This window comes from Doryrhamphus excisus, chromosome 23 (genome assembly GCF_030265055.1).
Source record: "Doryrhamphus excisus isolate RoL2022-K1 chromosome 23, RoL_Dexc_1.0, whole genome shotgun sequence".
Classification (NCBI taxonomy): domain Eukaryota; kingdom Metazoa; phylum Chordata; class Actinopteri; order Syngnathiformes; family Syngnathidae; genus Doryrhamphus; species Doryrhamphus excisus.
The window spans coordinates 3,275,401-3,302,209 of NC_080488.1; the positions used below are offsets into that span (position 1 = coordinate 3,275,401).

The window sequence follows — 26,809 nt, forward strand, 5'->3', positions numbered from 1 at the left end:
GGTATCATGAGAGTTCTGCATAAACGGGCTGCGATGAAAAGTCGAGTTCCAATGCCGGCTGATGCAAAGTGAATGGTGTGAAGTTCCCTTAGGCTTTCAAAGTTTTTAAACTTTTCCCGAACGAACCAACAAGAATCATGTGATGTGAATTTATTTAATTTATTATATTATTTTTTTATATTACAAACCAACAAGAATCACGTGATGTGATTTTATTTATTTTATTATATTAATTTTTTATATTACGAACCAACAAGAATCACGTGATGTGAATTTATTTTATTTATTTTATTTATTTTATTTATTTTATTTATTTTATTTATTTTATTTATTTTATTTATTTTATTATATACATTTTTTATATTACCAACCAACAAGAATGATGTGATGTGAATTTATTTAATTTATTTAATTTATATTACACAATTTTTTTATATTACGAACCAACAAGAATCACGTGATGTGAATTTATTTTATTTATTTTATTTATTTTATTTATTTTATTTATTTTATTTATTTTATTTATTTTATTTATTTTATTTTTTTATATTACGAACCAACAAGAATCACGTGATGTTAATTTATTTAATTTATATGATATTAATTTTTTTATATTACGAACCAACAGGAATCACGTGATGTGAATTTATTTAATTTATATGATATTAATTTTTTTATATTACGAACCAACAAGAATCACGTGATGTGAATTTATTTAATTTCTTTAATTTCTTTAATTTCTTTAATTTCTTTAATTTCTTTAATTTCTTTAATGTCTTTAATTTCTTTAATTTCTTTAATGTATTTAATTTATTTTATTTATTATATTAATTTTATTTATTATATTATTTTTTTTATATTATCTTATTTTATTACTTTACAAAAATGTGCTCATTAGATTTATTTAACTTTGATCAGGTTGTTAATTGTGGATTGGTAGTCCACTCTTCAATGGCTGTGCAAAGTTGCTGGATAACAACTTAACAATGTGTCATACACGCTAATCCACAGCATCCCAAACACCTGCAACAGGCGACATGCCAGAACTGGGATGTTTTCAGCTTCCGTGAATTGTGTGAAGTTTAGCTAGCTCTGAGCTACCTGGGAAAAAATAGAGAGACGCTACACAGCGGTCTAGTGGTGGCTGCCCATTCAGGAGATTGAGGGGTTTAATGTGCATGCATGGGTTTCCTCAAAGTATTGCAGCTTCCACGCTCCATATAAACAGTTGGGGGGTGGGGAGGGGGGGTAGAGGCGTGGGAGAGAAAGCCTGGGAATGCCATGAGAAGATGATGCAAGGATGTTAGAACTGAAAGGATGCAACCATTCATTCATTCATTCAAGCCAAAAAGTTACCACTTCCACACAAAATAGGAGGAGAACTCATTTATTCATTCATTCATTTTCTACCGCCTGGTGCTGGAGCCTATCCTAGCTGTCTTCAGGCGAGAGGCGGTCTACACCCTGGACTGGTGGCCAGCCAATCACAGGGCTCATATAGACAAACAACCATTCACACTCACATTCATACCTATGGACAATTTGGAGTCGCTAATTAACCTAGCATGTTTTTGGAATGTGGGAGGAAACCAGAGTACCCTTAGAAAACCCACGCATGCACGGGGAGAACATGCAAACTCCACACAGAGATGGCCGAGGGTGGGGAAAAACAAAATAAGAATCTAAAAAGTTACCACTTCCACACAAAATAGGAGTAGAACTCATTTATTCATTTACTACCGCCTTTCCTTAAGAGGGTCGCGGGGGTGCTGGAGCCTATCCCAGCTGTCTTCGGGCGAGAGGCAGGGTACACCCTGGACTGGTGGCCAGCCAATCACAGGGCACATATAGACAAACAACCATTCACACTCACATTCATACCTATGGACAATTTGGAGTCGCTAATTAACCTAGCATGTTTTTGGAATGTGGGAGGAAAACGGAGTACCCGAGGAAAACCCATGCATGCACGGGGAGAACAACAGAGATACCCGAGGGTGGAATTGAACCCTGGTCTCCTAGCTGTGAGAGGATGCAACCAACTGAAGAGAAATAAGAAATACATCCATGATGCATCCCAGGCCTGCTGGTTGTTCGTCGGGTTGTTGATTAGCCTCAGGGCAGCACATTGTTTGAGCACGCATGGATTTTTACGTGTTAGATTTCCATTGTCTCGTGAACGCACACACATTCCGTCTTTTCAGGTTTACATGTTCGGCCATTGTTCATTCGATCTCCAGCGTGGGACTGCAGCTAACCATGTCCAGACGTGTCTATTTGGAGGTTGTGGACCACAGGTTATGATTAACCTGAGACCATCGCTGACCTGTGACAAATAGACTGTAACACTAGACCCCCCCCCCCCCCTGCTCAGCATAGCGCAGTCTGGCATGATGCAGGTCCACTACAGTGTACTGGAAGCCCAGGGGTCCAGGAGATCAATCCTGGCTTGAGGCAGAATTCCATGAAGAGATGTTGCAAGAACTTTTCAAATTTTCTGGCAACACAGTTAGCATCATCTGCATTTCTCTCCATTCACTCCTGCCATGTGTTGTTCCCTAAGCGATCCCGTTGCAACACACACACACACACACACACACACACGTTCCGCACAGCTTATAACCAAGCACCACCGCAGGTATGTTGCCTGGGTCTCGATGCATTAGCTCCACATTCCAACATCGTTTAGAGACTATTTGTGGCTTTTTTGTGGCATGTTTCACACTACCACCACCATATTTTACTCTTCTTTTTCAGCTTGAGGTCACGAACAGATGGCCCGACATTCTACTTTAGATGTATTTTGGTAGACAGAATTCATGGCTCCATTTATTACAGCAAAAAAAGCTCAAGACCATCACACTACCACCACCATACTTTACTGTTCTTATTCAACTTGAGGTCACAAACAGATGGCCTGACATTCTACTTTAGATGTTTTTTGGTAGACAGTAGAATTCATGGTTCCATTTATCACAGCAAAACAACCCCAGACCATTACACTACCACCACCATATTTTACTGTTCTTATTCAACTTGAGGTCACAAACAAATGGCCTGACATTCTACTTTAGATGTTTTTTGGTAGACAGTAGAATTCATGGTTCCATTTATCACAGCAAAACAACCCCAGACCATTACACTACCACCACCATATTTTACTGTTCTTTTTCAGCTTTAGGTCACAAACAGATGGCCCGACATTCTACTTTAGATGTATTTTGGTAGACAGTAGAATTCATTGTTCAATTTATTACAGCAAAACGGCCCCAGACCATCACACTACCACCACCATATTTTACTGTTCTTATTTAACTTGAGGTCACAAACAAATGGCCCGACATTCTACTTTAGATGTTTTTTGTTAGACAGTAGTATTCATGGTTAATTTATTACAGCAAAAGGCCCAAGACCATCACACTACCGCCACCATATTTTACTGTTTCAGCTTGAGGTTACGAACAGATGGCCCGACATTCTACTTTAGATGTTTTTTGGTAGACAGTAGAATTCATGGGTTCCATTTATCACAGCAAAAAAGGCCCCAGACCATCATACTACCACCACCATATTTTACTGTTCTTTTTCAGCATGATGTCATGAACAGATGGCCCGACATTCTACTTTAGATGTTTTTTGGTAGACAGTAGAATTCATGGTTCCATTTATCATAGCAAAACAGCCCCAGAGTATCACACTACCACCACCATATTTTAATGTTTTTTTTTCAGCTTGAGGTCACAAACAGATGGCCCGACATTCTACTTGAGATGTTTTTTGGTAGACAGTAGAATTCATGGTTCTATTTATCATAGCAAAACGGCCCAAGGTCATCACACTACCACCACCATATTTTTTCTAAAATGTTACTTTTACATACATTTTTCATCATAAAAGTGCAGTACCATCGACACACACGCACATCTAGTACTTGTACCATTGGAGATCTTGTAGCGAGGCAGCAAAGGGTGGACTGTTGACGCTGAGCCCTCGCAGGGGAACTTCCTTCTCTCAGGTCCATAGAAAGCAAACAAGCTAATCAGAACCAGCAGGTCGGCCCACTTTTAACTCTGCACCCCTGTTGGACACGCAGGACTTGAACTGGAGAGGAGGTAGTGACAGTGCACAAGTCTGACAGTCTGTCAGGGAATCACTTAGACTGGTGTTTTAGTTTGTTTTTGAAGATTTGAGTGTATGTTTCCACTAACAGTAGTGTGAATTTGAAGTTGAAAATTGTTATTTATTTAATTTATTTAATTTATTTTTTATATTATTTTATTTTATTACTTTATAAAAATGCGCTCATTAGATTTATTTAACTTTGATCAGGTTGTTAATTGTGGTTTATGGATTGTTGGTCAACTCTTCAATGGCGGTGCAAAGTTGCTGGATAACAACTGTCTGGTGTTTTAGCTTGTTTTTGAAGATTTGAGTGTATGTTTCCACTAACAGTAGTGTGAATTTGAAGTTGAAAATGTTTATTATTATTTAATTTATTTAATTTATTTAATTTATTTAATTTATTTAATTTAATTTATTTATATTATTTTTTATATTATTTTTTATATTATTTTATTTTATTACTTTACAAAAATGCGCTCATTAGATTTATTTAACTTTGATGAGGTTGTTAATTCTGGTTTGTGGACTGTTGGTCCACTCTTCAATGGCGGTGCAAAGTTGCTGGATAACCACTCTAACAATGTCTCATACACGCTAATCCACAGCATCCCAAACACCTGCAACAGGTGACATGCCAGAACTGGGATGTTTTCAGCCTCCCTGAATTGTGTACAGATCCATGCAACATGGGGCTGTGCATTATCATGCTGCAACTTAGCTTTTAGCTAAGTTACGACCACAAACTGCAATTAGGACAATGAGCATGCAGATGAGTCCCGCCTCCAATGTTTAGATGCGTCCCAGTTGCAAAGTTCAGCGTGTTTTGCCAACATCTGGTGCAGGTTTAAAGTAGTCAATAAAGCTTTGTAAACACACCACATCATTCCTTTTCCGGCTAAAAACGAGCCCAAACATCGATGTGTCCTTCACAGCACGTACATCTTGACACAAGATGATTTTCACCTCACTCAATCACAACGTTTGAAGCCTTCAGTCTGGTTAGTCAATCCATGCAAGGGAGTGGGGGTGTGAGGGGTGGATGGGGGCAGCCAAGAGTGATTTATGTCACCCCTGTTCTCCATGTTGAGTTGGGTTCTGGCCATATCTTCTCCTGTCAGCACTCATGTTCTGTCCCCGACCTCCACCCGGGGGAACAGACAGACACTGAGCAGGAAGGAGTGATGTTCTTCCTCTAAAGCGTCCCATATTGTCTCTGCTCTTCTTCACTCGAGGGCTGACCTTCACCCGAAACAATGCTATATTACATATTACATATTACATATTATTATTAATATTATTAATATTATTAATATTATTAATATTATTAATATTATTAATATTATTAATATTATTAACATTATTAATATTAACATTATTAACATTATTATTATTACTATTATGATTGTTATGATTATTATTACCATTATGATTGTTATGATTATTATTATTTTTTATTTTTTTATTATTATTTTATTTTTATTTTCTTAATATTTTATTATTATTATTATTGTTATTATTATTACAGTTTATTTGATTTTAATTTATATAATATATTATTAGTTTATTATTTTATTACATTTTGTTATATTAGATTTTATTAGATTTTATTATTATTATATTATTATTATATATTTCGAACATGTGTATGTTTATATATACATATGTATTTTTATTTGTATTGATTTTGGTTGGTTTGTTGTGCTTGGATGTTTTTTATTTTATTTTATTTTATTTTATTTTATTTTATTTTATTTTATTTTATTTTATTTTATTTTATTTTATTTTATTTTATTTTATTTTATTTTTTATATAAACATATTTCATTATAATATTATATATATATTATATTTCATTTATTTTATTCATATTTGTTATTACATTTTATTTATTTTATTTATATTTGTTATATTTTATTATATTTTATTATTATTATATATTTCGAACATGTGTATGTTTATATATACATATGTATTTTTATTTGTATTGATTTTGGTTGGTTTGTTGTGCTTGGATGTTTTTTATGTTTGAACTAAACTAAACTAAACTAAACTAAACATGTTGTCACCATACAACACATTTATCTTAATATTTAATGTATTTGCTTTATTGTCTTGAATTTTGACTTCATTTTTCTGTAGAAAATAATGTGAATTGACTGTTGGGTCAAATATTAACCTTGTGGTTAGAAATGGAATCCTAGTGCTTTAAAACTCATATCATTCTTCCCAGTGTATTCTGATGCATATTTGAAGTACAAATAAATCACGGTGCGGCCATATAAGAAAAAAAAAGACGCTATAAATGGCGTTCTTCACTACCGTGAAAATGAAAGCCTTCCCAGATGTCAAAATATGGCAAACACGCTTGTTATCAAATCAAAGGCTGCCTCTGTTCTGCCTGTTGTTTACAGCAACTACACAACACATGATTTGAATGAAAGGGAACACTTTCTCCTCGCATTATTGAAGCCCGTAGAAGAGCCATCGTCGCCCCCAACCCCCCCCCCCCCCCCCCGCAGAGGTCTGATCTGACGCGTGGGTCAAGCACACATGAAAGGAAGTGTAAGTTTAGACAAGTTGATGTTGTGGCGGGCCGCAGCTGAAGAGCATTGGTGCTGCGGTTACCTGAGATGGATGTCTTTGCTTGAACGCACATATGCTTCTGTATATGATATAATGCAGGACACCTTAGTGGGGTTGCGTTCGTGTTCGAGTGTGTGCAATTAGGATTAGAGTGGATGCAGGAGTGGATGCCCCAGACCATCACACTACCACCACCATATTTTACTGTTTTTTTTTTTTTTCAGCTTGAGGTCACAAAAAGATGGCCCAACATTCTACTTTAGATGTTTTTTGGTAGACAGTAAAAAGAACAGAAAAAGAAAAAGAACAGTAAAATATGGTGGTGGTAGTGTGATGGTCTGTGACCGTTTTGCTGTGATACAAACAGATGGCCCGACATTCTACTTTAGATTTTTTTTGGTAGACAGTAGAATTCATGGTTCCATTTATCACAGCAAAACGGCCCAAGACCATCACACTACCACCACCATATTTTACTGGGGTTTTTTTTCAGCTTGAGTTCACGAACAGATGGCCCGACATTCTACTTTAGATTTTTTTTGATAGACAGTAGAATTCATGGTTCCATTATCACAATAAAACGGCCCCAGACCATCACACTACGACCACCATATTTTACTGGGGGGGGGTTTCAGCTTGAGGTCACAAACAGATGGCCCGACATTCTACTTTTGATTTTTTTGATAGACAGTTAAATTCATGGTTCCATTTATCACAGCAAAATAGGCCCCATACCATCACACTACCACCACCATATTTTACTGTTCTTTTTCAGCTTAAGGTCACAAACAGATGCCCGACATTCTACTTTAGATGTTTTTTGGTAGACAGTAGAATTCATGGTTCCATTTATCATAGCAAAACAGCCCCAGACCATCACACTACCACCACCATATTTTAATGGTTTTTTTTCAGCTTGAGGTCACGAACAGATGGCCCGACATTCTACTTTAGATGTTTTATGGTAGACAGTAGAATTCATGGTTCCATTTATCACAGCAAAAAAGGCCCCAGACCATCACACTACCACCACCATATTTTACTGTTCTTTTTCTAAAATGTTACTTTTATGCCATATGTCATGGGACACTCCCTTTCCATAAGTCGTCGCTGCGCCACTCCTGGGAACAAGGTTCACCACTGTTCCTTGTTTTTGTAGATAATGGCTCTCGCTGTTGTTGGCTGGAGTCCCAAAAAATTATTTTCTCTTTTTTAATGATAAAAAAGTTTCATTTGAAACTGCTTTTTCTGTTCAGTTGTGTTGTCATTGACTAAAATTTTAATTTGCTTCATGATCTGAAACATTTAAGTGCAAAAAGACGAAAACCTTTTCAATTAAGATTAGTGTGGATGCGGGAGTGGATTATAAATATACATTTTTGATCCGAAATTCAGTTTATTTAAATTTAATTAAGAAAAAACATGGGGGTAAAATATATCTGAAGGGGTACGCCGCTGTAAAAGGTTCGGGAACCACTGATGTAGAGCACGTGTGTGCACGTGAACCTTAGAGGCGAGCTCGCTGAACCCAAGCAGGCATTAATAAGAGTCATATTCTACCGTACGATGCAGGAAACGTTTAAAAATGTTTTTTTTTTCGGGATTGCACAGACATAAAAAAGCACAAAGTACATTGTTGACATACGGTAGAAACATAAAAAGCGTCACCGTGAAGTCTGCAGAGTCCTAATGAACGACTCCATCAACAAATGTTAATGCATCAATAAATGAATATATTACAACATGTACATGAAAAGGAAAATAGTACCCCCCCCCTCCATTTTTCCCTGTGTTCTGTTACACACACGTGTTCCGCAACAGCTGTCCTAGCTCACTGAACCAAAACAACATGGATGACTGCTAATAAGCCAGCCTAATAATCCCATATTACCTAATGCCTTTCCTTCATTCTGTGCCATTTAATAGCCATTCATTATAGTGCTAACAGTCAGTACCATTGTATGTAACTACAGTCCCAGAGGCGGGGCCTTGAAAGCAACACGACGGCTGCTCAACTTAGAGCAGCCTCGTTGCCCCGAGGTGCTGATTCTCGATGATTGCGCAAGGTCTCACAGAGGTGAAAATCGAGTTTTTTTCCGAATAGGAAACACACACACAAACATAAGTCTCAAGGAAAAATGAATGTCTTCCTTTTCCCGAGAGAACTTATTGAGCGTCCTCACATGGACAGGTAGCTGGACATAAAACACCCCCCATGTGACAGTTTATTTTGAAATGAAGTCACGCTTCCTGAAAGCGGGCCATAACACGTGAACGATGCTTTGACCTCACCTTCAATGCAGACTCACGTGTGGTGTGCGTTTTAGGATATTCCGAGGCTCAGCAGCGCATGTCTTGATTACATTGTTGGACCCAATCTGGGCGCCCAGACGAGGCTCCCCTTAAGGATGGTTGAACATACACTGGGGACTCTGGGAACGTTACAGGAAGCCATTAAGGAAACATTTCCGACCACAGAGAAAGACTGAAGAGAGAGGAAAATAGACTCTTCGGGGTTGAATTGTTTGGAGAATAATGGCTGTTGTTTTTGTGTTTTTGTGTTGCTGTGTTGCGTATCCCGGCTGCAGATCGACAAAGCTATAAATAGACAATAAAATATAATATAACAAATATAATAAAATATTAAATAAAATGTAATGTAATTTAATGTAAAATAATATAATATAATGTAATATAATTATACATAATATATATTATAATAATATAATATATATAATACATATGTTCAATATATATAATAATATAATAATAATAATAAAATGTAATAAAATATAATATAACAAATATAATAAAATATAAAATAAAATGTAATGTAATTGAATGTAAAATAATATATATATAATATAATTATAATAATATATTATATAATAATATATATTATAATATAATTAAATAATATAATATATATAATATAATTATATATAAAATATATTATATTATATATTATAATATAATATAGATTTATATAATATTGACAAAGGTATAAATAGACAATCTCGTTCATATTCCGGAAAAAGGGAGAAACCAACCAAAATCAATACAAATAAAAATACATATGTATATATAAACGTACACATGTTCAAAATATATAATAATATAATAATAATAATAAAATGTAATGTAATTTAATGTAAAATAATATAATAAATAATATATATATATAAATAATATAATTATAACAATATATATTATTATAATATAATTAAATAATATAATATATATAATATAATTATATATAAAATAGATTATATTATATATTATAATATAGATTTATATAATATCGACAAAGGTATAAATAGACAATCTCAGGTCGCATATTCATATTCCGGAAAAAGGGAGAAACCAACCAAAATCAAGACAAATAAAAATACATGTATATATAAACGTACACATGTTCAAAGTATATAATAATAATATAATAATAATAATAAAATGTAATAAAATATAACAAATATAATAAAATATAAAATAAAATGTAATGTAATTTAATGTAAAATAATGTAATATAATTATATATAATTATTATTATTATATTATATAATATCGACAAAGATATAAATAGACAAAAAAAATAGACAAAAGGGAGGATGTATAAAAGCGAAAGTCATCGCTTTGTGGTAAACTAGCATAAATTCTCAGCGCAGTGAAAGGAAGGCGAGGGGATGCTTGAGCAGTTGGTGGTCAAATGTGCATCCACACCTGGAAGCAATCGTGTCTCCCTCCCTGGAATATTTATGTATTGCTGAATTATTCTAAGCCTGTTTATTTCTCCAAGCATGGTAGAAGAGCCAAGTTCATAGCACATTTTGTGTGTCTAAAACGGGAAGCTAATGACAATTCTGCAGCAAATTCAATCCATGCTTATCCCTGAGAGGTCCAAACCCCCCCTCGCTTACCCCCCCCTTTGGGCTTTTTTTATGTTTGCACCGCTCCATGTCCAAACACAGTTACCAGCTCTGCATAATATTTTGATATCTGTCATCTAATGCTGTTATGAAAGACCCAAAGGGAGAGGAAGTTGTCGTCTTTTTGCGGTATCCATTCCTACCATAACACGCCAGCGCCAGTCTCCGATGGGAACGCTTGTTGTGATGTCTTGTGGCAGCGGTTCAAACACACACACACACACACACACCCAGTCTGCATGAGAGCTAATGCTACGCTACATTTGTTTAGTCTTTCGCCCAGCCGCTTTTCAGGAGTCGACATTTCTGCATCAGACATCATTCGGTTTGCAAACAACCATTCACACTCACATTCATACCTATGGACAATTTGGAGTCGCTAATTAACCTAGCATGTTTTTGGAATTCGGGAGGAAACCGGAGTACCCGGAGAAAACCCACGCATGCACAGGTAGAACATGCAAACTCCACACAGAGATGGCCGAGGGTGGGGAAAGACAAAATAAGAAGCCAAAAAGTTACCACTTCCACACAAAATAGGAGGACAACTCATTCATTCATTCATTTTCTAACGCTTATCCTCACGAGGGTCGCGGGGGTTGCTGGAGTCTATGCCAGCTGTCTTCGGGTGAGAGGCACCCTGGACTGGTGGCCAGCCAATCACAGGGCACATATAGACAAACAACCATTCACACTCACATTCATACCTATGGGCAATTTGGAGTCGCTAATTAACCTAGCATGTTTTTGGAATGTGGGAGGAAACCAGAGTCCCCATGCGTGCACGGGGAGAACATGCTAACTCCACGCAGAGATGGCCGAGAGTGAGGAAAGAAAAAATAAGCCAAAAAGTTACCACTTCCACACAAAATAGGAGGACAATTCATTCATTCATTTTCTAACGCTTATCCTCACAAGGGTCGTATGGGTGCTGGAGCCTATCCCAGCTGTCTTCGTGCGAGAAGCGGGGTACACCCTGGACTGGTGGCCAGCCAATCACAGGGCACATATAGACAAACAACCATTCACACTCACATTCATACCTATGGACAATTTGGAGTCGCTAATTAACCTAGCATGTTTTTGGAATGTGGGAGGAAACCGGAGTACCCGGAGAAAACCCACACATGCACGGGGAGAACATGCAAACTCCACACAGAGATGGCCGAGGGTGGGGAAAGACAAAATAAGAAGCCAAAAAGTTACCACTTCCACACAAAATAGGAGGAGAACTCATTCATTTTCTAACGTTTATCCTCACAAGGGTCACTTATCCTTGTTTTTGTGTTTTTGGAGAGAATGGCTCTCACTGTGGTTAGCTGGAGTCCCAAAGTTGTGTTGTCATTGACTAAAATTTAAATTTTGTATTATAAATATACATTTTTGATCCGGAATTACTATAAAATGAATACAAATTCTGTTCGATATTTGGTTGATTTTATGGCAAGCGAGGACTTCCGTTCTGTTGGATGTTGTTGTGGGGTCTTTTGTGACCTCTTGGATGAGTCGTTGTTATGCCACTCCTGGGAACAAGGTTCACCACTGTTCCTTGTTTTTGTGTTTTTGGTGATAATGGCTCTCACTGTGGTTGGCTGGAGTCCCAAATTATTTATTTTCTCCTTTTTTAATGATAAAAAGTTTGATTGAAAACTGCATTTTCTGTTCAGTTGTGTTGTCATTGACTAAAATTTAAATTTTGGATTATAAATATACATTTTTGATCCGGAATTACTATAAAATGAATAAAAATTCTGTTCGATATTTGGTTGATTATATGGCAAGCGAGGACTTCCGTTCTGTTGGATGTTGTTGTGGGGTCTTTTGTGACCTTTTGGATGAGTCGTCGAATGAGTTCACCACTGAACTCACCAGAGATAATGGCTCTCACTGTGGTTAGCTGGAGTCCCAAAGATTTATTTTCTCCTTTTTTTAATGACAAAAAATTTCATTGAAAACTGAATTTTCTGTTCAGTTGTGTTGTCATGTGATGAAAATTTTAATTTGGTTCATGATCTGAAAAAACATTTAGTAGAACCTCAAGTATGTCAGTTACACATCACAACTCTAGAGGGAGCCCATGGCCGCAGTTGTTTGTTTGTGGCATGGCAGAGGGTCATGCTTTTTTTTTTTAGTAAATTACAGGCATCGCAGAGGGCAAGCATGCTTCTGTAGGTATGATGATGAAAGATGAAACCCTGACAAGTGTTGCTGATGCAAGTGGCGAATACCAAAGTGTGACACAAAATGACAGCAGAGGTGACTGACAGAGCAGCAGACGGGCGTGAGAAGCGAACAGGAAGGTGACATCTAGGAAGTGTTGAGCCAACACGGCAACACGAGGCTCCTCTCGGGTTTGACTCCAACTCTCAACCGTAAGAGGTGTGTGCTGATCAAGCTAGGGGATTGATTATAATACCGCCATGCAAGATGAAGTGAAAACACGTGTTTATAACGTTCATAACCTCTCTCGGCCGAGGAAAGAAAATGTGAATTTCCGTATTGGGTTCGGAGGTCACAGCGGCAGATTTATGGCCTCCATCAGTCTCGGTAGTGGAGGTCACACACGCCGGAGCAATCATGCACATCCAGGAAGCTGTCATGTATGCATAAATACTATAATGTGAGTTTGTGCAATCAATTAGGCTTGTGTGAGTTGTGTGGAACGTTGTAAAAACAAAAACAAAAAAAAAAACTGTTGCTGTCCTCCATTCTCATCATTGATGGCCGAATCAGACTCCTTTGAATGGAGAAGTGTAGAAATCCCCCCCCTGAGGACGCTAAGTGGGTTTCAGACAACCGGGCTTATCTGCAGTCCCTGTATACCTACAAGTAAGCGGGTCTTATTACAGCGCAGCTGCAAAAAAACACCGTTCCTTTCCCTAATTATATAACCTAACTATGAAAATATGAATATTAACAGTGATTCCTACTGTAGAAATCCTCCCCCTGAGGACGCTAAGTGGGTTTCAGACATCTGGGCTTATCTACAGTCCCTGTATACCTACAAGTAAGTGTGTCTTATTACAGCACAGCTGCAAAAAAGCACCCTTCCTTTCCCTAATTCTATGCTGTAACTATGAAAATATGAATATTAACAGTGATTCCTACTGTAGAAATCCTCCCCCTGAGGACGCTAAGTGGGTTTCAGACATCCGGGCTTATCTGCAGTCCCTGTATACCTACAAGTAAGCGGGTCTTATTACAGCGCAGCTGCAAAAAAACACTGTTCCTTTCCCTAATTCTATGCTCTAACTATGAAAATATGAATATTAACAGTGATTCCTACGACTCTAAGTGGGTTTCGAATAGAGAATAAGGGAATCTTAAAGAACCAAATCATAGAATGAGAACCAGATCGTTTATTCCTGACAACAAATCCTAATATAGACATTTGGGCTTATTTGCAGTCCCTGTATACCTACAAGTAAGCGGGCCTTATTACAACATAGCTGCAAAAAAAGCACCCTTCCTTTCCCTGTCCGGTCTTTTATACACTCGAGGCTGGAGTCCTGAGGCTGGAGTCCTGGACCAATCAGCTTTCGCCACTGCCCTTGCTTGAACTCCCCCTGAGGACTCTAAGTGGGTTTCGAATAGAGAATAAGGGGATCTTAAAGAACCAAATCATAGAATGAGAACCACATTGTTTATTCCTGACAACAATACCTGATATAGACATTTGGGCTTATTTGCAGTCCCTGTATACCTACAAGTAAGCGGGTCTTATTACAGCGTAGCTGCAAAAAAAAAAGCACCCTTCATTTCCCTGCCCGGCTGTGTTTTTATACACTAAAGATTGTGTAAGAGGCTGGAGTCCTGGACCAATCAGTGTGGACCAATCTTTTGTTTGCATTTTTGAGACTATGTGTTTGTTTTAGCTCTTATCTTTAGCTAGCAAAATTGAACAATAACCTTCACTACGTCGACAAAAATTAATTAAATGCACCATAAACAAGCGTCTACTGTATGTATTCATTTAGCGATGTACCCTATGACCTTTGACCTGGTACTCCTGTATGCTAGGAACCAGCCTGCTAGTTTTACTGTGGTTCTGGCAGACTAGAACGGAAAGCTGAAACTGTTCATGCAAGAGTGGCTTCAAACCATCTGCACTGTTTAGTCCCAGCTTCGGGCCGGTCGGTGTACGCTCGGTGTACCTCGGCGGGGTTGTTTTTTTTTTTTAAATCACTGATCAGCCCGTAAAAGATTGTAATGTTTTGTTTTCAATCGTTTGGCAAGAAGCAGGTGCAGCTAGCTTGAAAGTGTAAAGAATAAATTCCATGACATCAAATAGTAAACGTGCTGACTTTGGATGAGGGCGTTAGATGAGGACGTGTGGAGTGAAATGAGCGAGATGATGACTTGTTGCGTCGCTCCCGCTGCAGCTGTGCGTCACTAGTGTTTGCCTGCATGCCCTCATTCGACCTCCATGCAAGGTCACCACAATATGAAAGCCTTTCTGTGCTTTTTTATTAGTGCACAGAAAGGCTATCTAACATATCTGCAGCTGTCTGGTGCTACAAAGCTGCAGGAATGTTGATATTTATCAATAAAGCATTGCTTGTTAATGAATATTCCCCTTTACATTATAGCGGTATCACTTTAAGTAATGATCACAAACAGCTAAAATAATGCATAAGGCTAAAAATAACCAATTGAACTGTTAGTGTTTTATGTTGTATTGTTGGGTACATGAACTGCACACGGTTTTGATGCTCTGCACAAATTAATTTCCTAACGGATAAATAAAGTTCTTAGGTAAGTAGTGTGATACAGTAAGTTCTCGTTTATCGTGGTTAATGGCTTCCAGACCCGAGAGTTTCTTCCAGAAATCGTTTTGTTAGCTTGTGAGACAAAACTGTTTCCCAAAGTGTTGACGCGTTTCTTAGCTGTTATCTGCTACAAATCGTTGTCCGCTTTCATCTTACGAGGCTTTAACGAGGAGGGAGAAAAAAGTAATTATTTTCAAAATTAAAATGTTTTAAATTAAAATGTTTTAAATTTAAACAAATTAAATTAAAATTAAAATTAAAATTAAAATTAAAATTAAAATTAAAATTAAAATTAAAATTAAAATTAAAATTAAAATTAAAATTAAAATTAAATCATTGTCCGCTTTCATCTTACAAAGCTTTAACGAGGAGGGAAAAAAATAATTATTATTTTCAAAATTAAAATTAAAATTAAAATTAAAATTAAAATTAAAATTAAAATTAAAATTAAAATTAAATCGTTGTCCGCTTTCATCTTACGAGGCTTTAACAAGGAGGGAGCAAAAAATAATTATTATTTTCAAAATCAAAATTTTTTAAATTTAAATTTTAAAAATTAAATTTTTTAAAATTAAAATCAAAATTTTAAAAATTAAAATTAAAATTTACAAAGCCTGCTTCATGTGTTAAACCGATGATTTAACTTTTGACTGTTTCATATCCATCCAAGTCACTGAAGTGCTGCATCAGTAACTGTAACATTGACTCTGGGAATAATCCAGTTACAGTACATTCACTGCCTGTGTTTTTACATACTGGGGGGGGGGGGGGATAAATTGGGTCATAGATATTATATATATATATTTGACAGACTAAAAGAGTGGGTATAACATGTTGTAGTGTGTCATAAGGTCGTGATTGAACCGGTCTCCAAAATCACTATTGCATGCTCTCACCTTGACCACATCCACAGTGTCATGTCCGCTTTAGGTGTGACCGAAGAGGTGATACAAAGCAGAGCAAGACGACACTTAAGGGTAATAGCTGAGGGGATTAGAGGCGCCGTATACACGGTAAAAAAAAAAATGTCTTGATCATTGGAGAGAGAGTGAGTGGGTTGACTTAGTTCCACTATGTTACCTCAGGCATGGATCTCACATCAGCACAGATGCTGAAGTTTAAAGTTATGGTGATTAACAGACTTTACAATATACTGTAGAGGACCCCCCCCCCCCCCCCCCCCCCCCACTCACACACACACACACACCCTTCTTGGTGCTTTGTTCTCTGGTTTTGCTTTAACATGTTCCAGAGCACCAAACCAGGAACATATTTAGGATTAAATAAAGAATATAACTGGATAAAACATTCATTCATTTTCTACTGCTTATCCTCACGAGAAGCTGGAGCCTATCCCAGCTGTCTTCATGCGAGAGGCGGGGTACACCCTGGACTGGTCGCGAGCCAGCCAATCACAGGGCACATATAGACAAACAACCATTCACACTCACATTCATACTTATGGACAATTTGGAGTCGCTAATTAACCTAGCATGTTTTTGGAATGTGGGAGAAAACCGGAGTACCCGGAGAAAACCCACACATGCACGGGGAGAACATGCAAACTCCACACAGAGATGGCCGAGGGTGGGGAAAGACAAAATAAGAATTCAAAAAAATTACCACTTCCACACAACATAGGAGGAGAACTCATTCATTCATTCATTTTGTACCGCTTATCCTCACGAGGGTCGCAGGAGGTGCTGGAGCCTATCCCAGTTTTCTTTGTGCAAGGTACACCCTGGACTGGTGGCCAGCCAATCACAGGGCACATATAGACAAACAACCATTCACACTCACATTCATACCTATGGACAATTTGGAGTCGCTAATTAACCTAGCATGTTTTTGGAATGTGGGAGGTACCGGAGAAACATGCAAACTCCACACAGAGATAACCGAGAGCTGAATTGAACTCAGGTCACCTAGCTGTGTTGTCTGCACGCTAACCACTCGATCACCGTGCAGCCCTCCGGAGAATACATATTAGTATTTATTATTTGGCCGTGCTCCTTCAGGTGACCCAATTGTTTTCCTAGCGTGTGCTCTGCGTGTGTGCGTGGCTTGGCGTGGCTTGGCGTGTTAACCCTTGTGTTTATTCTCCGAGAGGCCTGGATTTCACACCTTCAGGCATCCGGGATGTTTTTGCAACACCGGTGGTCCCAAACTTGGCTTGTCTGCAAAAATAACTCTTATTGTCATTCCCAGCATTTTAACAACGGATTAATAGAACACTTGAAGCTAACTTAAAAGTAGATCAAACTTTAAGATATACTATTATTACATGTTTTAAAGAAGCCATTTTATAAACAATACTGTTGTTGTAATGCTGAACAATAATCACACGCTAGCATTAGCATTGTGTCGGTGTATTTGTGTGAACATTTGTGTGATTTATCGGTTTGTTTGGGTGGGTTTAGTCCATTTCGAGTATTGTCACGCGAGGGTGTTCGCCGATTTTTCCAGTCACATTCACAAGCACTCAGAAGAAGGATTTGATTGGTTGTTTTTAATCATGCACGATTTGCCGTAAACAAACGCGGTAAACACGGATACATTTATCAGTTGTCGGCAAAACAAAAACCGGCTATGAAGTGTTCCGTGTTGATGCTTGGATCCACTTTGGAGTCATGAGTTGACTTTTACCGGTGCCAGTTTAGGTTTTCATTGTTTTGACTCCATTTGTCTCTTTCCGCTTGTCTCATGTGGGGGCGGGTCCTGTCGTGCCTTCGACTCACATTAGCTGTGACTTGCAGGGACCCATGCAGACTTTTAGCACCAGTCTGCTGTCCTACAGAGAACATACTAACTCCTTATTTCTAAAATCACAAATACTTCAACTTGCTGGTACACCCTGAACTAGTCGCCAGCCAATCACAGGGCACATATAGACAAACAACCATTCACACTCACATTCATACCTATGGACAATTTGGAGTCGCTAATTAACCTAGCATGTTTTTCGAATGTCGGAAAAAAAACGGAGTACCCGGAGAAAACCCACGCATGCACGGGGAGAACATGCAAACTCCACACAGAGATGGCCGAGGGTGGGGAAAGACAAAATAAGAAGCCAAAAAGTTACCACTTCCACACAAAATAGGAGGAGAACTCATTCATTTATTCATTTTCTACCGCTTATCCTCACAAGGGTCGTGGTTGGGGGTGCTGGAGCCTATCCCAGCTGTCTTCGGGGTGAGAGGCAGGGTACACCCTGAACTGGTCGCCAGCCAATCACAGGGCACATATAGACAAACAACCATTCACACTCACATTCATACCTATGGACAATTTGGAGTCACTAATTAACCTAGCATGTTTTTGGAATGTGGGCGGAAGCCGGAGTACCTGGAAAAAACCCACGCATGCACGGGGAGAACATGCAAACTTCACACAGAGATGGCCGAAGGGTGAGGAAAGACAAAATAAGAAGCCAAAAAGTTACCACTTCCACACAAAATAGGAGGAGAACTCATTCATTCATTCATTTTCTACCGATTATCCTCACAAGGGTCGTGGTCGGGGGTGCTGGAGCCTATCCCAGCTGTCTTCGGGGTGAGAGGCAGGGTACACCCTGGACTGGTGGCCAGCCAATCACAGGGCACATATAGACAAACAACCATTCACACTCACATTCATACCTATGGACAATTTGGAGTCGCTAATTAACCTAGCATGTTTTTGGAATGTGGGAGGAAACTGGAAAAAACCCACGCATGCACGGGGAGAACATGCAAACTCCACACAGAGATGGCCGAGGGTGGGGAAAGACAAAATAAGAAGCCAAAAAGTTACCACTTCCACACAAAATAGGAGGAGAACTCATTCATTCATTCATTTTCTACCGCTTATCCTCACGAGGGTCATGCAAACTCCACACAAAATAAGACAAAATAAGAACCCAAAAAGTTACCACTTCCACACAAAATAGGAGAACTCATTAATTCATTCATTTTATACCGCTTATCCTGGGTGGAATTGAACTATTAAAAGGTTATATTCCTGAATAAAAAGTGAATTTTCAGTGTTGCATCCAGTTCCTGGATCAATACTGACGTAAACCGGTTGAGGTGTCAGAATGATTCACGACTCCGTAAATGTGGCCACATCACATCCTCCACTCCTCACGACCCTCTTATTTTTTTTACAACCTGACCAGACTTCCCACCGACACCGGAACGTCTTTCCCCAGATGGCTGAACGAAGCAGAAGTCGGAATATCGAATGAATCCGATCTAAGTAAAGCAGCAGTGGCACCGTCACTCATTTATCTACCGATGAGATGACACAAAACGTGTGATCGGCGCACACGAACGCCACACAACACATGACCTCCTGCAGGGAAACAAGAAGCGAAACTCACTTGTTCTTTACTCGAGCATCCAGTGAAGATTTGTGGAATTTATTGCTCCATCTGTGTTTTCACAGGGCCTCCCGGAAAGCGTGGAAGGATGGGAAGACGAGGGGAACCGGGTAAGTCAAACCCACCACCTGTTCTTTCTTCTTTCTTTTCGTGTCTTCTTCCCTCGTTCCCTCGCTATAACATTCTCCGAGTGGACCTGGAAGGCAACCTTGGAAAGGCGGGGGGGCCTTCAGGCTTCGGGTTGGCCCATCTCCTTACACATTAACCTGGTCCATGTGGTAGCGCTAACCCCGTCCAGATGTCACGCCGTCTTCGCTGAGGACTTGCAGCTGCGGTCGTAATGAGGCTAATGAGTGCCAACATCACTGCCCTCCATTATTGTGTCGCTTTAGCTTGGAGCTAGCGACTCGGTTCGGTTCACGTCGGTTCATCGACATGCGGTTCGCAGTCGTAAACGCGTGACTACGATACCCTTTAGACTCTGTACTAGGACAATTGACTGAATAGTTAATACAGTATTAATGATGGTCCAATTAAGAGTGAGTAAAATAATAATAGTAAGAGTAACCAGTTGGACCTTGGTTAGCGTCCGCCCTGGTTAGAGTCTCTTTAGAATTGTTTTCTGCGTTTAAAACCAAAATAGTACAAATATGTTTGTGTTTGGGCGGCACGCGACAACGAGTGGTTAGCGCGCAGACCTTATAGCTAGGAGGACCAGGGTTCGATTCCACCCTGGGTATGAATGTGAGTGTGAATGGTTGTTTGTCTATATGTGCCCTGTGATTGGCTGGCCACCAGTCCAGGGTGTGATAGGCTGGGATAGGCTCCAGCACCCCCGCGACCCTTGTGAGGATAAGCAGTAGAACATGAATGAATGAATGAGTTCTCCTCCTATTTTGTGTGGAAGTGGTAACTTTTTGGCTTCTTATTTTGTCTTTCCTCACCCTCGGCCATCTCTGTGTGGAGTTTGCATGTTCTCCCCGTGCATGCGTGGGTTTTCTCCGGGTACTCCGGTTTCCGCCCACATTCCAAAAAACATGCTAGGTTAATTAGCAATTCCAAATTGTCAATAGGTATGAATGTGAGTGTGAATGGTTGTTTGACTATATGTGCCCTGTGATTGGCTGGCCACCTGTCCAGGGTGTACGCCGCCTCTCGTACAAAAACAGCTGGGATAGGCTCCAGCACCCCCGCGGTAGAAAATGAATGAATTAATGAGTTCTCCTCCTATTTTGTGTGGAAGTGGTAACTTTTTGGCTTCTTATTTTGTCTTTCCCCACCCTCGGCCATCTCTGTGTGGAGTTTGCATGTTCTCCGCGTGCATGCGTGGGTTTTCTCCGGGTACTCCGGTTTCCTCCCACATTCCAAAAACATGCTAGGTTAATTAGCGACTCCAAATTGTCCATAGGTATGAATGTGAGTGTGAATGGTTGTTTGTCTATATGTGCCCTGTGATTGGCTGGCCACCATCAAAATCGAGGAGAAAAATTCCGACAATAAAGGCCTTACTAGATACACATGTTAGCATTGTTAGCATTGGGAGCATCATTGTTCTTTTTTTTACTTCCTGTTCACTACATTAATTCGGCTTCATATGATCGTCTTTGAAAGTGTCTTCTTATATTTTTATTTTACTTCATTTGAATGATGAATGCAGCTAGGAGACCCGAGTTCAATTCCACTCTCGGCCATCTCTGTGTGGCGTTTGCATTCCCGGGTACTCCGGTTTCCTCCCACATTCCAAAAACATGCTAGGTTAATTAGCGATTCCAAATTGTCCATAGGTATGAATGTGAGTGTGAATGGTTGTTTGACTATATGTGCCCTGTCATTGGCTGGCCACCAGTCCAGGGTGTACCCCGCCTCTCGTACGAAGACAGCTGGGATAGGCTCCAGCACCCCCTGTGACCCTCGTGAGGAAAATCGGGAGAAAATGAATGAATGTTTGTGTTTTTTTTGTTGTTCTTTTTGTATTACTTTTATTATATTTCACCCTGTAGTTCATCCCTGTTAACCTCTACCTCATTCATATTAACCACTCAAGTTCCTGTTCTTCTCGTTAGTGTCAAGTTTAAGTTTAAGTCCGCTTTGAGTCGCCGTGTTTGTTTACCGTCTGGCGCAGGAGGTCCTTGTCCCAGCGTCTAGACGCAACTGCACGTAATTGACTCGGTCTCCGTGCCTCGTAAACCCCAACACCTCCAACTTCGTCTCCCCTTGACATCCTCGTTGCGCTGCCTTTTTTTCATTCGTCGTGTAAGCAAACGGCTTTTTCTTTTCAGTCAACCGCAACAGAAAGATTTGGGCCGCATTTGCCGAGTGTTTGAATAGTAACAGAACACCACAAGTAGCCCGCCATGATGGATATATTGGATACAATAATGCGAATAATTACTCCATTTATAATTGATGTTCAGTTATTGTAAAATGGCAACAGTTTCACCCTGGAACACATCAGTTTTGTTGCCAGTCACATATATTGTGTTGTATTAAGTTATACACATAATGCTGCAATGTTAGCTAGCTCATATTAACTTTTTTTTTATACTTTATTTTTTCAATTTTTTTTAAAACAAAACGTTTATAAACATAATGCTGCATTGTTAGCTAGCTCATATTAACTTTTTTTTTATACTTTATTTTTTAATTTTTTTTTTAAAACAAAACGTTTATACACATAATGCTGCATTGTTAGCTAGCTCATATTAACTTTTTTTATACTTTATTTTTTCAATTTTTTTTTAACAAAACGTTTATACACATAATGCTGCAATGTTAGCTAGCTCATATTAACTTTTTTTATACTTTATTTTTTAAATTTTTTTTTAAAACAAAACGTTTATAAACATAATGCTGCATTGTTAGCTAGCTCATATTAACTTTTTTTATACTTTATTTTTTAAATTTTTTTTTAAAACAAAACGTTTATACACATAATGCTGCATTGTTAGCTAGCTCATATTAACTTTTTTTATACTTTATTTTTTCAATTTTTTTTTAACAAAACGTTTATACACATAATGCTGCATTGTTAGCTAGCTCATATTAACTTTTTTATACTTTATTTTTTCATTTTTTTTAAACAAAACGTTTATGCACATAATGCTGCATTGTTAGCTAGCTCATATTAACTGTTTTTATACTTTATTTTTTCAATTTTTTTAAAAACAAAACATTTATACACATAACGCTGCATTGTTAGCTAGCTCATATTAACTGTTTTTTATACTTTATTTTTTCAATTTTTTTAAAAACAAAACGTTTATACACATAATGCTGCATTGTTAGCTAGCTCATATTAACTTTTTTTATACTTTATTTTTTCAATTTTTAAAACTCATTTTATTGTGTTATAATGCAATTGTTATTGTTCACTTCCTGCTTTCCTAATATAGTTTAAGTTTTTTTATTTTATTTTGTATTTATTTATTTATTTTTTGTCACATAATCAGTTCACAGTTCCACATGTCCAAAAGGAGTAGGAAGAAGCAAAGCTTATTAAATCTTACCCCTCCATCTGGTACTTTTACAATCAGTAACTGTTACATTTGTTCACTTCCTGCTTTCCTAATATGGTTTAAGGTTTTTTTGTGTTTTTTTTTGTTTTTTTTTCAAAAAACTTTTTTTTTTAGGTTGGAAATGTTCTTTTAAAATAACAAAGCATGACAAAACAAGACCTTAATGCATTCCATCAAAGACCTTACATGACTTCACAAGCCTACGCCAAACATTACAAATAATCCCGAGGTCTGTTTATCATAACATCTTCGCCACAAACTCCTCTGGCGGCCGATCTGATGTTCATGTCGCATGTTTGATTGCAGACAAAACCACATTGGAAGTACTCTAAGCATACAGTATATAGTACAGTATATCTCATGTTTCTTTTCTTTTTTTTCTGTTGCAGGACCTCCTGTGAGTATAATTCCTTCTCTTCCAGCAAGGTAGTATTAACCAGCACTCGTATAAAAGTCACATTCAGTGGCTGTACTGCGTTAAAAAGCAACAATACCGACTGTGACACATGTGGACGCTCGGAATACAGCAGTAAATGGACCACCAAGGGAAGTGTGTGTATACGTGTGTGTGTATACGTGTGTGTGTATACGTGTGTGTTAAGGACAGAAAGCAAGTTATTCTTCCCCGAGGGCTCATAAATCTTACTTATATGCACACAAAACATCCCAGTTCTAAATGGACACGTCTGCAGCCTTCCGGTTTGAGATTCCAGATCACACAATTCCCGGTTTCACCTCATATCACTTTGGTAGCATCGTGTAGCAGGAAGTGTCCGTGTGGGTGTAGTAGGAGCAGCGGCGGAATGGCTTTATTAACACACAAATCCAGCTAAAAATATATATATATATATATATATCACAGATATGAATGGTGTTTTTATAAAGCTATTACGCAATGGAACCTCTAAACTCAAATACATTGTTCCAAATTATGATTTGTTTGGAGTTTTGAACCTTTTTTTTCCTCACAAAAGTAGAAATAATCTCTTCCAGGATCAACTGTCGCTATCATACAAATTTATTGTTTATTTTAAGTGTACAGAAAAAAGTTTTTAAGTGTAAAAAGAAGTCACTTGCTATTGTTAAGATGTAAAAGGGAAAAAAAGGGTACGGAAAAAACGTTTTGAGTGTGAAAAGAAGTCCATTGCTAATAAGATGTAAAAGAAAAAAAATAAATTGCTATTGTTAAGATGTAAAAGGAAATACAATTAAAAAAATGTTTAAAAATAAAAAGTGTACAGAAAAAATGTTTTAAGTGTAAAAAGAAGTCAATTGCTATTGTTAAGATGTAAAAGAGAAAAAAATTAAATTAAAAATAAAAAGTGTACAGAAAAAATGTTTTAAGTGTAAAAAGAAGTGAATTGCTATTGTTAAGATCTAAAAGAAATAAAGTAAGTTTACAGAAAAAAACGTTTTAAGTGTAAAAAGAAGTGAATTGCTATTGTTAAGATGTAAAAGAAAAAAAATTACGTTTACAGAAAAAACGTTTTAAGTGTAAAAAGAAGTCAATTGCTATTATTAAGATGTAAAAGGAAAAAAAATAAAAATAAAAACAAAAAGTGTACAGAAAAACGTTTTAAGTGTAAAAATAAGGCAATTGCTATTGTTAAGATGTAAAAGGAAAAAAAGTAAATGAAAAAAATTGTACAGAAAAAACGTTTTAAGTGTAAAAATAAGTCAATTGCTATTGTTAAGATGTAAAAGGAAAAAAAATAAAAATAAAAAATAAAAAGTGTACAGAAAAAACTTTTAAGTGTAAAAAGAAGTCAATTGCTATTGTTACTATGTAAAAGAAAAAAAATTGTACGTTTTTTTTCCTCACAAAAGTAAAAATAATCTCTTCCGGGATCAACTGTCGCTATCGTACAATTTTGTTTTTTATTTTAAGTGTACAGAAAAAAAGTTTTTAAGTGTAAAAAGAAGTCAATTGCTATTGTTAAGATGTAAAAGGAAAAAAATTTAAAAATTTAAAAAATAAAAAGTGTACAGAAAAAACGTTTTAAGTGTAAAAAGAAGTCAATTGCTATTGTGAAAATGTAAAAGGAAAAAAATAAAAATAAAAAATAAAAAGTGTACAGAAAAAACTTTTAAGTGTAAAAAGAAGTTAATTGCTATTGTTAAGATGTAAAAGGGAAAAAAATAAAAATAAAAAGTGTACAGAAAAAAACTTTTAAGTGTAAAAAGAAGTCAATTGCTATTGTTAAGATGTGAAAAAAAAAAGATGTAAAAGCTTCCATGACTCGTCAAAGTCACATCAAAGGTACGAAGTACTGCCAGTTAATTCTGATTTACATATTTCTTCCCCACATTTTTGCCCAATTTTTTCATTGAACACCATGAATAGAGTTTGACTTTGGAGGTTTCAGTGTACTTTTCTGATTATATTCCCACACTGAATTCCACCCTGAATCATTTCCAGCATAGCCAACAAATTGCAGCCTTGTTCTAACCTGTTTCAATGCTTCATGCTTTCATCTCTAACCCTCACCAGGGCAAGGCGGGACGGGATGGATACCCGGTAATTTTAACATTTGTTGTATAGCCTGTCACTCTTCTTTTCAGCCAATCACGACTCTTTTTAAACCTCTTCTGGAAATTCTTCTGATTTTTCTGTGGTTTTTTTCTGACTTTATCTGCATTATCCTGCCCTATGATTGAATAGTACACACCTGAATACACTAATATACTACAAACATGATATGACATGTATTATGAATGGGGGAAAATATTATTAACATCCCACATGTTGGATACATTACAAAAACATTTTTACATAACTAGAAATATGAATGCTGAAACACCCTTTGGAATTTCTCACAAGTGTTAAACTCAAGGGCTGGGGGCCAGATCTGGCCCGTCGCATCGTTTTCGAGGGTCGCGGGGGTGCTGGAGCCTATCCCAGCTGTCTTCAGGCAAGAGGCGGGGTACACCCTGGACTGGTGGCCAGCCAATCACAGGGCACATATAGACAAACAACCATTCACACTCACATTCATACCTATGGACAATTTGGAGTCGCTAATTAACCTAGCATGTTTTTGGAATGTGGGAGGAAACCGGAGTACCCGAAAAAAACCCACGCATGCACGAGGAGAACATGCAAACTCCATACAAAGATGGCCGAGGGTGGGGAAAGACAAAATAAGAAGCCAAAAAGTTACCACTTCCACACAAAATAGGAGGAGAACTCATTCATTCATTCATTTTCTACCGCTTATCCTCACGAGGGTCGCCGGAGGTGCTGGAGCCTATCCCAGCTGTCTTCAGGCGAGAGGCGGGGTACACCCTGGACTGGTGGCCAGCCAATCACAGGGCACATATAGACAAACAACCATTCACACTCACATTCATACCTATGGACAATTTGGATATGCTAATTAACCTAGCATGTTTTTGGAATGTGGGAGGAAACCGCAGTACCCGAAAAAAAACCCACGCATGCACGAGGAGAACATGCAAACTCCATACAAAGATGGCAGAGGGTGCGAAAAGGCAAAATAAGAAGCCAAAAAGTTACCACTTCCACACAAAA

The 26,809-nt window shown here is 37.8% G+C and overlaps 1 protein-coding gene across 4 annotated transcripts in view; it reads left to right on the forward strand.

Moving 5' to 3' along the window:
• The window catches only part of LOC131110289 (collagen alpha-1(XXIII) chain), a 132,315-nt gene that overhangs the window by 65,440 nt on the left and 40,066 nt on the right, over positions 1-26,809 (forward strand). For 3 of the 4 annotated variants that reach the window (XM_058063252.1, XM_058063253.1, XM_058063254.1), the window contains exon 1: positions 25,272-25,795. In XM_058063252.1, the coding sequence (XP_057919235.1) occupies positions 25,736-25,795 (60 nt within the window). In that variant the 5' untranslated portion in view covers positions 25,272-25,735. Of the gene's footprint in view, positions 1-19,827; positions 19,893-25,271; positions 25,796-26,809 lie in introns of those variants that run through there. The other variant, XM_058063255.1, reaches the window with a different exon arrangement.